The following is a 15574-nucleotide window of genomic DNA, read 5'->3' on the forward strand; positions in this document are numbered from 1 at the left end:
ATATTTTAGTTGTAAATGGACACATACCTTTATTTTGTTTATTTGGGGTTTTTAAATATTTATTTTTTAGTTGTAGTTGGATACAGTACCTTTATTTTATTTATTTTTATGTGGTGCTGAGGATCAAACCCAGGACTTCACACATGCTAGGCAAAGCCCTACTGCTGAGCCAAGACCCCAGTCCTGTTTATTTAGTTTTTTTTTTATGTGATGCTAGAGAGCAAACCCAGTGCCTCACACATGCAAGGCAAGCGCTCTACCACTGAGCCACAACCCTAGCCCCTCAAAACTCAGTTTTGTAGGTTTCAGTACATGATCAGTTGGCCTTGTTTCTTTTTAGTCCTATGGTGAGGCAGCACATGGCATCAGTACATGTCAGAGCAAAACTGCTTGTATTGCAGCCAGAAATCAAAGAGGAAGAAAGAACGGGTATGAGTTCTACTATCCTTTTCAAGGGCATACCCCCCCAGTGACCTAAAGATCTCCCAGGAGGCCCCACTTCTTAAAATTTCTACTACCTCCCAATAGTGCCATGTTGGTGGAGGTATCTTAGTAAAGAGTCCTTTCTAATCTATGATTATGTATTTTGGTTGAATGGAGTGATTTAGGTTTGGGGAGCATTATTTGAGTACAGGATTAAATATAACACCCTGTAGAGAACTGCATAGGCACATTATATTTGTTTTAAGAAGCTTTATGTATAATGTTTCAACCAATTAGATCATTGTACTCTTCACAGAAACAGAATGCAAGTTGTATATAATATTAACTATTCTAGTAGCCACATTAAAAAGGGAAAAAGAAAGTACAATTAATTTTCACAATATGTTTGACTTGGGGCAGGGGTTATGGCTTAGTGGTAGAGTGCTCACCTAGCTACGTGAGGCACTGGGTTCGATGCTCAGCACCACATAAAAATGAAATAAAGATATTATGTCCACCTACAACTAAAAAATAAATATATTTAAAAAATGTTTCACATAACTTGATACACCCAAAATATTTCAACTTATAAACATAAAATTATTAATGAAATATTTTACTTTTTTCACACCAATTATTCAAAATCTGGTATTTTACACCCAGAGCATATCTTAATTCAGATTGACTACATTTCAAGTGCTTACTAGCCACGTGTGGCTGGTGGCTACCATATTGGATAGCATAGGTTTAGATTAATGATTTTCTTCTCTGATTTACTTTTTGACCTTTTGCGTTTTGTACAACAATAGTTTACAAATGATGTCCACATTTTCCTGTGAAATGTGTGTTCTGGGGGCTGGGATTGTAGCTCAGTGGTAGAGTACTTGCCTTGTACTTGTGAGGCCCTGGGTTTGATCCTCAGCACCACATAAAAATAAACAAATAAAAATAAAGTTAAAAAAAGAAAGAAATGTGTGTTTTGTTAAAATTTGATGACTTCATAATAGGTATTTTTAAATAAAAAATGAATTTGGTATATATTTTTTTTAGTTGTAGTAGGACACAATACCTTTATTTTATTTATTTTTATGTGGTGCTGAGGATTGAACTCAGGGCCTTGCACGTGCTAGGCGAGTGTTCTACTGCTGAGCCACATCCCCAGCTCAAGACCACTGACTTTTATTTTCATTAAGGACCTGGCACTTGGAACTGATGCAGAAGGACAGAAGGTGAAAGATGCTATGAGAGTACTTCTTCCAGTTCTACTCAACAAAAATCATGATAATTGTGATAAAATAAGAGCAATCCTACTTTATATCTTCAGTACTAATGGTAATTGATATTTTGTTTATTTTCATTAACACATTAAAGTACCCAGTTCTACAGTGATTTTTTAATAAATAGTTTTCTACTAATCATAAGAGAATCTTTGGAAACTCAAAGGTAGTGGCTTAAGTTGGTTAAGATAAATACAAGGGAAAATAGGAATTAGAAGACTGAAGGGGACATAAATGGACTGTTTGATTTTTTTTGTTTTGTGTTTTTTTTTTTTTTTTGGACTGTTTGGTTTTTCAAAAGCTTTATTTGTGGTGTATGTAACCTAGAATTGATTGCAGTAGCAATTATGTAAATTGAGTACACACTAATATTTTTTTAACGTATCTAAGGAACTACGGAAGAAAATTTGGACAGGTTGATCCAGAATGTAAAGATAGAAAATGAGAGTGACATGATTCGTAACTGGAGTTACCTTGGTGTTCCCATTGTTCCCCAAGTAAGAAATCTTACATTGTGTATATATATATATATATTCTTACATATATGTATGTGTGGAGTTTTTGAGTTAATCATGTTGGGTTTTTTTAAATGTGGGAATTCATATAGACAGTCTTCTTAATTTCATACTATAGATTTTGACTAAGCAATTAAAACTTAAAAATCCTGATTTCTTGTCATTTCCATATGAGAGTAATTTGGACAGATAACGATTTTCTAGTGAATTTGTATTCTATGGGTTCTGTTATAATTTGTTCTTTATTTCTTTTCTCTTTAATGATTCATTTATAGCAATTGTCATTTTAGTTATACATTTGAATTGGAATATAGCACAAAAAATAATTATATTCTCTTGCTTTAAAAATCTAGGCTCAAAGTTAAGTTTGGAAGAACTTCTATTTAGAATCCCATTCTTGGGCTGGGGTTATAGCTCAGTGGTAGAGCACTTACCTAACACATTTGAGGTACTGGGTTCAATCCTTAGTACCACATAAAAATAAATAAATAAAGTAAAGGTATTGTGTTCACTTACAACTACAAAAATTTGTTTTAAAGATTCCCATTCTTTCCAGAATCCCATTCTTTCCTATTATTTTGATACTTTTATTTGAATAAATGTATTTCCTTATGCTCTCATAAATTTTAGCACTACAGCTCAAATATTTTTTTACATTTTTTTATTAGTTGCTCATGACAATACAATGATCTTGACATATCATACATTTGAAATCATAAATTTCTCATTTTTCCAAGTGTACAGGTTGCAGAATCACATTGGTTATATGGCCACGTATATACATACAGCAATACTAGTGTCTATTTTATTCTACTGCCCTTCCTATCCCCCCTTCCCCTCGCCTCCCCTCGCATCACCTCTCTCTACCCAATCTAATGTGACACATTTCTCTCTTTTTTTTTCCTTCCCCCTCACATCATCATACATGTATTTTGTATAACGATGAGGGTCTCCTTCCATCTTCTGTGCAATTCCCCTTCTCCCTCCCATTCCCTCCCACCTCTCTTCCCTATTTAGTGGTAATCTTCTTCTCATGCTTTTCCTCCCTGCACAGCTCAAATATTGTTCAGTGAAGTTATGTGACTATACCTACTTCATTTTTTTTTAAGGAAGTACTTCCACTCTTGATTTTTTGTTCATTTGTGTTACTGGGGATTGAATACAGGGTTTAGTCCTGTACCACTGAGCTATATCCCCAGCCCACTCTTAGTTTTAAGTCAAATGCAATATAGTATTTTCTGATAAATTAAATATCTTTGTTAGGAAGCATAAGATTATTATATTACTGAATAATATTACTGGGTTTTTAAAAATATTTTTTAGTGTTGATGGACATTTATTTTATTCATTTATTTATATGCGGTGCTGAGAATTGAACCTAGTGACTCACACATGTGAGTGACTACCACTGAGCCACAACACCAGCCCCAAATTACTGGTTTTTAATTTTTTTTTCCTCTATTGATATTAGTCTCAACAAGGCAAACCATTAAGAAAGGATCGGTCTGCAGAAGAAACTTTTCAACTTTCTCGATGGACACCTTTTATCAAAGATATTATGGAGGTAAATATCATTAAGTTTCTACTTACTTCTGAATGCCTTCTGTAGAGCACTCTTGAACACTTTTTATGTTTAGCTGTCATTGGAGTATGTCTAATGGGGCAGGAATTTTCTGCAATGCTTGGTGGATTCACCAAAAAAGGCTACATCTGGGTCAAAGGAGGAGAGGATGATCTTGAAGATTCTTAACTAAGAAAAACACACCACTGTATGTCTCAAAATAAATAAGTAAATAAAAATAAGCACACATCTGCTTTATGAAAAGCAATATCATTGTTTTAAATAACTATAGGTAGTATAAGTGGAATTATGTGAATGAAAATTCAACAGAACAACATTCACATATATACCACTGTTAGAAACCATTAAATGCCAGTACTCTTAGTAGTATATTAGTGATTAAAATATAAACTTCATATAGTTGCTATTAGATCTAACATATGAATAATGCATTTAGAACTGTTTTTTTCCTAGAAAATAGTATTCAATTATAGGAAATTGTAAAATGAACTAATTTAAAAATTACCTTATGAGGGGGCTGGGATTGTGGTTCAGGGGTAGAGTGCTCCCCTAGCATGGGTGGGACCCAGGTTCAATCCTCAGCACCACATAAAAATAAAGGCATTGTGTTGTGTTCATTAAAAAAAAAAAAAAATGCTCTGTGCAAAGCAGAGAATTACGAAGTGAACACAGTAGGTATTTAAAAAAAAATTACCTTATGAGCTCAATAAAATAGGAATTTATTCCAGCTTTCCTTTGACTTAAACTTCAATTTATACTTTCCTCTGAGTGCTAATTTGGTGCATATTACTATGATTTTTTTTTTGTTTTGCTAGATTAATTCATACATGTGTAAACATACATGAAAAATCTAAAGAACTTAGTTTTCTGCAATGTAACTTTTTTCCCCTTCAGCAATTACAGAAAACTAAGTGATTTATCTTAAGCTAGTATTTTAAAAATAAATATTTAAAAATCACTTTAACAGTAATTTGCTTATTAAATCAGTGACAATCTTGGGCTTGTAGGATTTCTCCTGAAACACAATTTCTTCCTCTCTTATGATCTTATTGAAATAGTCTTGACTACTTTGTGTTCACTTCTTGTGCCTGCTTGTCTGTACCATTTGTATTGTTTGTAATACAGTGATGTCCAAAAAAATTATTATTATTTTTTGTACCAGAGGATGAACCCAGGGGTGCTTAACCACTGAGCTACATCCCTAGCCCTTTTTAATTTTTATTTTGAGACAGAGTCTTGGTAAATTGCTGAAAGCCTGCTAAGTTGTTGAGCCTGCCTTGAACTTGGAATCCTCCTTCCTTAGCCTCCCGAGTCACTGGGATTATAGGCATGTACCACTATACCCAGCTCCAAAATTTTGATCATATAGACCTAATTATAAAAAATGTGAACATGAATCTTTTTATAAGTGATAGATTAACATACTAATAAAGCATATATAATCTCTGTATAAAATATATTCATTATACTTAAGTATATCGTAAAATACACCACTGAACAAAGGGAAAATTCTAGCAAATAAAGTGAAAAGGAAAACTTTCTTCATGTCATTGGATTGTTTTGAGTATCTCTAAGCCGGGTGTGTACAACCTACTTTAGGGTCATTGCTGTTAATGACAAAGTATTGAAGGTATGTCAGAACTGGGATAGTATTTAGAACCCCTAGCACTCTGTAGTTAAAAAAGGTCCTTGTGCCAATGCAGGGACCTTCCTAATGAAGAAAGATAGGTCTGCAATAAATAGTAGTTGAATAAGTAAGTAAATGATAGTGTTAGTTTTTGAAGCAACTGAGTTTCAGAAAGGACCAATCTTGGGGATGGGGTAGTGGCTCAGTGGTAGTGCGCTTGCTTAGCATGTGTGAGGCACTGGGTTTGATTCTCAGCACCGCATACAAGTAAATAAAAATAAAGGTTCATCAACAACTAAAAAATATTTTAAAAAAAGAAAGAACTAATCTTGTTATCTGTTTATATTCTTAATGTTTTGTTATCTGTTTATGTTCTTAATGTTTATTTATTATAAATACAAATTTTGTCCTTCACTCAAAACAAACAGAAATCTTCAACTTAAAATATCTTTTTAATGGTGTTAACTCTTTTCTTCTCTAGGATGCCATTGATAATAGATTAGATTCAAAGGAGTGGCCGTATTGTTCTCAGTGTCCAGCAGTTTGGAACGGCTCTGGAGCTGTAAGGTAAAACTTATAAATGAAAGTCAGTGAAATTTTCAGTGTGATGCTACAGACTAATAATTGAAAGTAGTAAATAGGTACTCTCGTATTTGGCAACTCTCTTTGAAGCATATAGTCACATCAGAGGTAGTTTTTCTTTAGCTGTAACCTATTTTAAATGAGTTCAGGTAAGCAATATGAAAACATAGTTTATTTAAAAAAATATTTTAATAAATATTTCATTTATTTAATAAATAAAAAGTCCCCCACCTTTCTTTTCAAATAGCAGAGGCCTTTTTGACAATTTTTATGATGGAATATTTGAAACATTCAGAAAGATATAGAAAATATTATAATGTATTCCCTTATACTCAAGTACCCAGCTTAACAAATAAATCATTATAAATATAATTCACATTTCCTATATATTACTCTCTACTTTTATTATTTTTCCTTTCTTCCCTATCCTTAATTTTGTGTTTTTAATCTGTCTTTATGCTTTTCCTATCTATATTTGTATCCTAAACAATATTTTGAGTTATGTTTTACAATAATTTTTTTTTTTTTTAAATCTTTGGCTTTCAGCAGTTTAATTATTTTGTGTCTAGGTGCAGTTCTTTGTGTTTATTCTACCTGCAGTTTGTTGAGTTTCTTGGATTTGCAAGTTAATTGTTTTTTAGATTTTTTAAAAATGTTTTTTATTAGTGCATTACAGTTATACATAACATATTTTTGATTGTGTCTTTATGATGATAAATTCAGGAAGGTTTCAGGCATGATTTCTTCGACTTTCAAAACTCTTATTATGCAAAACATTGGAGGACTTGACACTGCCCCTAGGATCACAGAAACTCTGTTTTCTTTTCTTTTTCTTTCTTTCTTTTTTCTTTTTTTGTTGTTGCTATTCTTGTGATATGTAATACCTACTTGTCTATATTTAGGTTCACGAATTTTTCGGATATGTCAAATCTGCTTTTGAGACCATCTGCTGATTTTTTCATTGCATTTAACATACTTTTCACATTTGGTTCTTTTTTATTTTTATCTCTTTCTTTTTCCCCTTCTTATTTGGAATGCTGGGGAATCAAACCCAGGGCCTCACTAATGTTAGGCAAGTATTCTACCACTGAGCTTCATTTCAAATCCTAGTTCCATTTCTGTTGAAAAACCCTATTGGTTAGTGATTTTTTTTTTTTTTTTTTTTTTGCGTTTTTGTAATAACTGCTTTGAAGTCTTTGCTAGATCCAACATATGGGTCTACTTATAGTCAGTTTCTGTTGACTTCTTTCCCCAAAACATGAATCACACTTCCCTATTTTTTTTTGCATAGCTACAAATTTTTGGTTGAAAATTGGACCTTATAGATAATATATTGAAGCAACTCTGAGTTGCTTTTTGTTGTAATTTGTGTAGACTTAAACTATGGACTCTTTCTCTTTTGTTTATATAGCCACTGATATCATTGCTGCATTTTTTAACCCTTTAGCTTGGCTCTTAATGGTTAGTTCTGTGTGATTTAGAGGTCAGCAATTTATCTGTGCAGAAGTTGTGCTTGAGCACTTTAAGCATGTACAGTCTCCATCCTCTGCTAATCAAGCTAAGGGTGCATTAAGGAATACATTCCATATAGCCAGTTCTTCAATCCCCACTTTTTTTTTTCCATCTCACTTTTTTCCCTAAGTGTTCTCAGGATTCTCTTGCATGCAGAGTTTTAGCAGTCAGTTAATGATGTCTAGAGAGCTTTATCCTTGCCTTCCTTAGATTTCTCATTTTCAAGATTTTCAAGGTTTACATATTAAATTTCTGACTGATTTGCTGCCAAGCTCAAATTGAGACTACAGTATTAGGCTACCAAAGCTGTAGGTCTTCTTCCTCTGAAACAGTTCTGCCAGTTTAAATTATCAAAGCTACAGGGTTTTGTGTACTTTGTTTTTTTGTTTGTTTTTTATTGTTGTTTTTGTTTGTTTTTTTCAGTTGTAGATGGACATGATACCTTTTTTATTTATTTATTTTTATGTGGTGCTGAGGGTCCTAACCCAGTGCCTCACGTGTGCTAGGTAAGCCCAGTCCAGGATTTTGTACTCCTGCTACTACCACCCCACATTACTGGTTTTCACAGGCAGTTTTAAATCAGTAAAGCTGTATTTTTTTCTCATCTGAGAAGGCAGAGCAATAGAAGTAGGTTGCAGTCCTGGGCTAGAAGACCATTCATAATGACTACCACCTTCTTTACCTGGTAATTTAGGAAATATTCAAGAATAAATGCTTCTCAGTTTGTTGTCTGCCTGTCAACAATTTCCAGTTGACCTGAAATGTTTGGGTTCCCCACACACATACACAATGTCATCTAGGTTTATATACTTGTTTTCTCACAGGGAAATCTCCTGCCCACTTTGTTTCACCATGACTGCAAGTCCTTTCTACGTTTTGTTCTTTTTATTTGGGTTTTTTGTTTTGTTTTGTTTTTTAGTACTGGGATTGAACCAGGGGGTGCTCTACCACTGAGTTACATACCCAGTTCTTTTTATTTTTTAAGACAAGAGTCTTGCTAATTTGCCCAGGCTGTCCTTGAATTTACATCCTCCTTCCTCAGCCTCCTGAGTTGCTAGGATTACAAGTGTGCACCACTGCTCTCAGCTTTTTTTTTTTTTTTTTTTTTTTAAGTGGGGGAGGATACTGGGAATTGAATCCAGAGGTGCTTTACCACTGAACTGATCAACAAAGTCTGAAATTAGTGTTTCTACTCTCCTCTTGAACAATAAAAGAACCTTAAAACAATTTAATGCAAACCACATACCCTTAAATGTTATATACTTTTTTTTTTCCTCCAGTACTAAGGATTGAACCCAGGAGTTCTTCGCCACTCATCACCAGCCGTTTTTATTTTTTAAGACAGAGACAAGCTGTCCTTAAACTAATAATTCTCTTGCCTTAGCCTTATAAGTAGCTGGGATTGTAGGTGCCTAGCTCATATACTTTGTTTAAGTTTACCTTATATCTTTTTTACCCCTCATATAAATGCCCAGCATTATTTTTTATTCAGTTCTATTTGAATGTTAACCAGTTACTTGCTCAGTGCTTTCTTGCATCCTCAGTTGTCTTCTTTCCAAACTATTTCCTGTTAGTTGTTTCAGTGGAGGTCTGTTAGTGGTAGAGTATTCATGGTTTTATTTGTCAGGAAATATTTTCATTTGGCCTTGTTCTTACATAGCAGCCTTAGATGGCTATGAATATTTAGGTGCACAGTTCTGTTTACCCAACACTTGTAGATAATATTTTGCTGTTTTAGGTCTTGAGATAGTTGTGAAGGAGGGTGTGTTTTCTCTCAGCCTTGTTACACTATTGTGGGTAATTTGCCTTTTCCTGATTGTTTTTTGTCTTTGGTATCCTATACGTGCCCTATACTAAGTCTATCTAAAGATTTATTTTTCTTTCCTTATATTTGTTTTCCTGAATTTGGGGATTCACATCTTTCATAAATGCTTCCAGTATTGCCATTTCTTTAGTCTTGGTTTTGTTTGAACTCCTCATTCTATCTAAATATCTCTTAATTTATTTCTGTGTTTCATTCTGGAAATTGTTCTTTGAATTTAGTTTTCTTTCAAATTTAGTTTTCAGGTCTTTAGTTATCTCTTAAATTTGTGCCTAATCTATTTAAACCATCTCTACAGTTTTATTTTTTTGTTTTAGAAGTTCTTATTAATTTTTCAAATATACTTGTCACATAATTATTGTGAGCAGTATTATCTTCTTTTCTTTTGCTTTCTTAACTATTCCTCTCCCTTGAAAAATTTCATAAGTCAGCCTTATTGTGTGTTGAGAGCTAAGAGTGTGTCTTGTTCCAATTTTCATTTTTCAAATCCAACTACCGATTTTTTTCCCTTAATTTACTACCGTCATTCTTGCCAAAGGCTAGGCAAAAAACATTATTAAAAGTTTACTGTGGGATCCCATATTCCAGGGCCTTACAGGTCATCTGGAACAGTGACCCCCAAAGTGGTCTATTGGTTATTTATATTTATATATATATATATATATTTTTTTTTTTAAATATTTATTTTTTAGTTTTAGGTGGAAACAATATATTTATTTTATTTTTTTATGTGGTGTTGAGGATTGAACCCAGCGCCCCATGCATGCTAGGCTACCTCCAAAAGGAGAAATTAAGCTTTTTGTTAATATATACTAGTATACACATATAATTTATGAATTAATGTTTATAAATGTATGTAAATGTTTATTTTTGAAATATGTACCTTTCAAATAGAAGCTCAGAATTTTTCTTTTCCATATTTTTTATTGGTGCATTGTAGTTGTACATAATAATGGAATTTTTTGGTTACATATTCGTACATGTACACAATATAACAGTATAATTAGAAGCTCGTTTTTTCATTTTAATTTTTTTATATACATGACAGGATAGTATATTTTGACATATTATACATGCGTGGAATATAACTTAGTCTAATTAGGATCCCATTCTTGTAGTTTTACATGACGTGGAGTTTCACTGGTCATGTATTCATATATGAACACAGGAAAGTTATGTCAGATTCATTCTACTCTCTTTCCTAGTCCCATCCCCACTTTCTTCCCTTCATTCCCCTTTGTCTAATCTACTGAACATCTATTCTTCCCTCCTTCCCGCTTGTTGTGTGTAAGAATCTGCATATCAGAGAGAACTTTGGCCTTTGATTTTTTGGGATTGCACCCAAGGGCAGGCAACCACTGAGCCATATCCCCAGCCCTATTTTGTGTTTTATTTAGAGACAGGGTCTCACAGAGTTGCTTAGGGCCTCACTAAGTTGCTAAGGCTGACTTTGAACTTGCTTTCCTCCTGCCTCAGCCTCCCGAGCCACCGTGCCCTGTGGGACTGCTTATTTCACTTAGCACAATAGTTTCCATTAAGTGGCAAAGAGTCATAAAGTCATTCTTCTTTATGGCTGAGTGATACTACGTCATGTATATACCACATTTTCTTTATCCATTCATCTGTTGAAGGGCATGTAGGTTGGTTTCATAGCTTAGCTATTGTGAATTGAGCTGCTATAAATATTGATGTGATTGTGTCACTGTAGTATGCTGATTTAAGTCCTTTGGGTATATACTGAGGAGTGGGATAATTGGGTCAAATGATGGTTTTATTCCAAGCTTTCCAGAGTGGTTGCACCAACTTGGAGTTCTACCAGCAATGTATAAGTGTACCTTTTTCCCCACATTCTTGTATTCTTGATATTACTTGTATTCTTGATAATTGCCATTCTAACTGGGGTGAAATGGAATCTCAGTGTAGTTTTAATTTGCATTTCTCTAATTATTAGAGATGTTGAACATACTGTTGACCATTCATATTTCTTCTTCAGTGAAGTACATGTTCCAGTTCCTTTGCCCATTTATTGATTAGCTTATTTGGTTTTTTGTTTAATTTTTTGTAGAAGCTCAAAATTTTTACCAGTAGAAGATGTAAACAAAAAAATTAGTTCTTATACTCTAGAGCAGTCCTATCCACTAGAACTTTCTGCAGTGTTGGAAATGTTCTCTGTTTCACTGTCTAGCATAATAGTCACTAGCCATAGTGGATTTGGGTTACTTGATATGAGTGAGTGAGGAACTGAATTTTTTATGCTGTTTAATTTTTCATTAATCTCTTTGTGGTTAGTAGCTACTATACTGAACAGTGCAGATCTAGAAAAATCTGGGAGAAGAAATGACCAAAATAAGAGTTATTATTTATTCACTGCTTACTCAGTACCTGATTATATACTTCCTGTGTCCTATACAATACTTCATTTAGTTCTTAAGCAAATTTCAGGGTTTAAAGAGAGGCTTAGAAATTTGCTGAATATAATAGCTAGTCAAAAATAAACAAAATAAGGATAGAAACCTGTGCCTAACTTTACAACCCAGCCTCCTACCATCATATTTGCTGAATTCCAGGAATATATCAGCTCCAAATCCGTATGTGCCCCACTTCCCTTTCATATCTTCAAAACCTTACTGTTTCAATGCCAGTTACCAATTTTTCTTTTTAATTTCAGTAAGCTGCAGACTTTTCAGGTACATTATTTCTTCGTATCAAATAAATACGGGAGGATGTTAGTTCTACTTTAATGCTAAGCTAGACAGGGCTATCCTAGCTAACTCTGGGTGCTCTAGTCATACTGTAGTTAGGTCATTTCCTTAAAATTAATATATTTGGGTCAGGCAAGATATATGCCTATAATCCCAGCAACCCAGGAGGCCAAAGCAGGAGAATCTTAAGTTTGAAACCATTCCAGGCAACTTAGTGAGACCCTGTCCCCAAAATTAAAAAGGCTGGATAGGTGGCTCAGTGTTAGAGTGCTCCTGGGATCAATCTCCAGTACTGCAAAAATAAGTAAAATAAATATTTTAAAAATCAATATAATTGGTATCATAGTTGAATTTGATTAAATTGGGCTTTTTAAAAGTCTTTAGAGTATAGGTTTGGAAATGTTTTTAACATGTTCACTTTTTCCTTTACTTTTAAGTGCTCGCCAGAAACCTAGAACCAATTATTTAGAACTGGACCGAAAAAATGGATCAAAGCTGATTATTTTTGTAATTGGAGGAATTACATATTCTGAAATGCGTTGTGCTTATGAAGTTTCTCAGGCACATAAATCCTGTGAAGTTATTATTGGTAAGATTTTTGTTTCCCTTTTTTTTGTATTTTAAAACAAATACTATATACAAAAATGAATATGCAAAATTGTGTCAGTTTTCATCAATTAAGACTAAATTGATGGGCTGGGGATGTGGCTCAAGTGGTAGCGCGCTCGCCTGGCACGCACGGGGCGCTGGGTTCAATCCTCAGCACCACATAAAAATAAAATAAAGATGCTGTGTCCACCAAAAACTAAAAAATAAATATTAAAAAATTCTCTCTCTGTCTCTCTCTGTCTCTCTCTCTCTTTAAAAAAAGACTAAATTGATGAATGCAAAAATAAATTTTCAACCATAAAATGTGTTTTATATGATTTGATATTTTTGATTATTTTATTTTGTTTATAGGCTTGGGGATTGAACTCAGACATCTCATGCATGCTGGGCAAGCACTCCAGTGAGCAACATCCCCACTTCTTTTACTTTGAGACAGTGTCTTGCTAAGTAGCCCAGGTTGGACTTCAATTTGTGATCCTCCTGCCTCGGCTCCTGAAGTAGCTGAGGAATTACATATTCTGAAATGCATTGTGTTTATGAAGTAGCTGGTCTTACAGGCTTGCACCACTGTGCCCAGCTTGATAATTTTATTTTTAAATATTCTGATTTGGGGGAAATAACCTTGTTCCTTTAAAATATTATATCCTATGATTCTGTTTGCTCTGATCACTAAGTAATTTTGGACACATAAATACATGTTTGCTTCAGAAATATTAACAAATTTTTGTGGACATGAATGTGACATTTTGTGGACATTAATGCCACATAGGTAAGGCCTATGAGGAATTCAGTTTAAAGAATTTCAGTTAAGCTGGGTGTGATGGTGCATGCCTATAATCCCAGCAATTCAACTAAAAGTTGCTAAGACAGGAGGATCTCAAGTTCAAAGCGAGCCTCAAACTTTGTGAGGCCCTAAGCAACTTAGCAAAACCCTGTCTCAAAATAAAATGTAAAAAGGGCTGGAGATGTGGCTCAGTGGTTAAGTGTCCTTGGGTTCAATCCCTGATACCAAAAAAAAAAAAAAAGAACTTCAGTCAAAGCCACTGATGGGTAAACTCTCCTGACCTGTGGAGGTTCAGGATTTATATGTCAGTATTGCTTAGACGTTCTGTTACTAAATGACAACTATTGGGGTTCTGTTATGAGGATAGAGAAAAATTCTCAGTTTTGCTCTTTAATATGTGGTACAGGGGCTAGGGTTGTGGCTCAGAGGTAGAGCACCCACCTTGCACATGTGGGGGCCCTGGGTTCAATCCTCAGCACCACATAAAAATAAGTAAAACAAAATGGATGTATTGTGCCCATCTACAACTAAAAAAATTTTTTTAAATGTGGTACAAAGTAGACAGAACACTAGGAATTGGCTGTGTTTCTGATGGATTACTGAGCATGTTCAGAGACAAGGAACAATTGAACTAGAGCAATATAGGCATATTTCAGGAAGATGTCTATAGAAATGTTGTTAATTTGCCCCAAAGCTATTGCACTTTGCGTATTTGAAGGATAAGACAAAATATTAAGCCAAGGAAAATCAATTTAATTGCTGGCCTCTGAAAATTTATCTTTTCTCTTTTCTTCTATCAGGTTCTACACATATTTTAACACCCAAAAAGCTGTTGGATGATATAAAGATGCTGAATAAACCCAAGGATAAAGTCTCCTTTACTAAAGAAGAGTAGCTTCAGGGGAAGTGGTTTAGAGGTTTTTTAATTAATATGTTCAATTAAAAAAAGAAAATGTTACTATCATGTAATTTAAACAATGTAAATATTTTATGGAACAATGACTTTCAAATACATTTCTTAAAGGACTGTTTATGATTATGTATTGTTGGATTTGCCACCTTTAATAATTTAAATATTGTTGCTGCTTTATAGGTGATAAGATATTAAAATGCTTTCTAAACTTTTGTTTTAACCTCTGGAACAGAATTTCTTAAAGTTATGGGTAATTTTTCACAGCCCCTTGTGTATATATATTAATCATGTATTAAATACTTATCTATCTTATGCTGAAGTATAGTTTTTTTTGGGAAAAATGATTTTTAAATGAAGATATAAAAGTAAAAACTGTAAATGTGTATGTATGATAGAATTATTTCCTATTAATGTAGTTTTTCTTTCAACTGAAATTCACAGTTTTATTTGTAAAATAATTGAGTCACTGAGTGATTTCATAGTGTACTGTCTTGCTAGATACTTCTAAAAAACACAATTTTATGTAATTTTTAAATGATGTATGTTTAAACTAGAAAACCAAAAATAATCATGAATATTCTGAGAGAAAATAAAATATATAATTACAAAAATTATGGGTTTTTTTCCTGAGAAAGAAGGGGAAAGTTGGAAAGTTTAAAAATTCTAAATTACAATTACAAAAAGAAAAAGAAGGTACCATAAAATCCTACCAAGATAACTCCCAATGACCTTTTTAAAAAACGATGTGATAACTGCATAAGGTTACATCACATAAGAATATGTTTGCAAATGTGTTTGTGTTATTCAAAGGTAACGTCTTCATTTTAAATCTCTCCTTTTACTTGACCTAAGAGTGTTCTGTCATTTGATGGACCATAATTTTATGTAGTACTCATGTTCAGAGTTTTGCTCTTAGAAATAAAGCTTTTAAACGAAGCATTACTCTGTGTGTGTGTGTGTGTGTGTGTGTGTGTGTGTGTGTGTTGCTGAGTTTTGAACCCAGGACCTCACACATGCTAAGCAAGTGTTTTATCACTGTGCTACACCCATAGCCCTATTTTTTCATTTTTATGCAGATAGATCCATTTGTTTTCCTTTTTGGTTTCAGAATTTCATATTCTTATTCTAAGATAATAAACTCACTCATGGTTACTTCTAGAACATTTTGATAGATTCATGTTTTTTTATAAATAATTTTCATCTATCTGAAATTTATTTTAATATAA

The 15574-nt window shown here is 33.5% G+C and overlaps 1 protein-coding gene across 1 annotated transcript in view; it reads left to right on the top strand.

Annotated features, from left to right (window-relative positions):
* Window positions 1–15284, top strand: part of Stxbp3 (syntaxin binding protein 3) — a 68865-nt gene extending 53581 nt beyond the window's left edge. The window contains exons 14-19 of the mRNA XM_027922056.2: window positions 1617–1755; window positions 2091–2197; window positions 3687–3779; window positions 5906–5991; window positions 12480–12631; window positions 14236–15284. Of these exons, the coding sequence (XP_027777857.1) occupies window positions 1617–1755; window positions 2091–2197; window positions 3687–3779; window positions 5906–5991; window positions 12480–12631; window positions 14236–14330 (672 nt within the window). The 3' untranslated portion in view covers window positions 14331–15284. The remainder of the gene's footprint in view (window positions 1–1616; window positions 1756–2090; window positions 2198–3686; window positions 3780–5905; window positions 5992–12479; window positions 12632–14235) is intronic.
* Window positions 15285–15574: the final 290 nt, after the last annotated feature.

This window comes from Marmota flaviventris, chromosome 10 (assembly GCF_047511675.1).
Source record: "Marmota flaviventris isolate mMarFla1 chromosome 10, mMarFla1.hap1, whole genome shotgun sequence".
In the NCBI taxonomy this organism is placed as follows: Eukaryota; Metazoa; Chordata; class Mammalia; order Rodentia; family Sciuridae; genus Marmota; species Marmota flaviventris.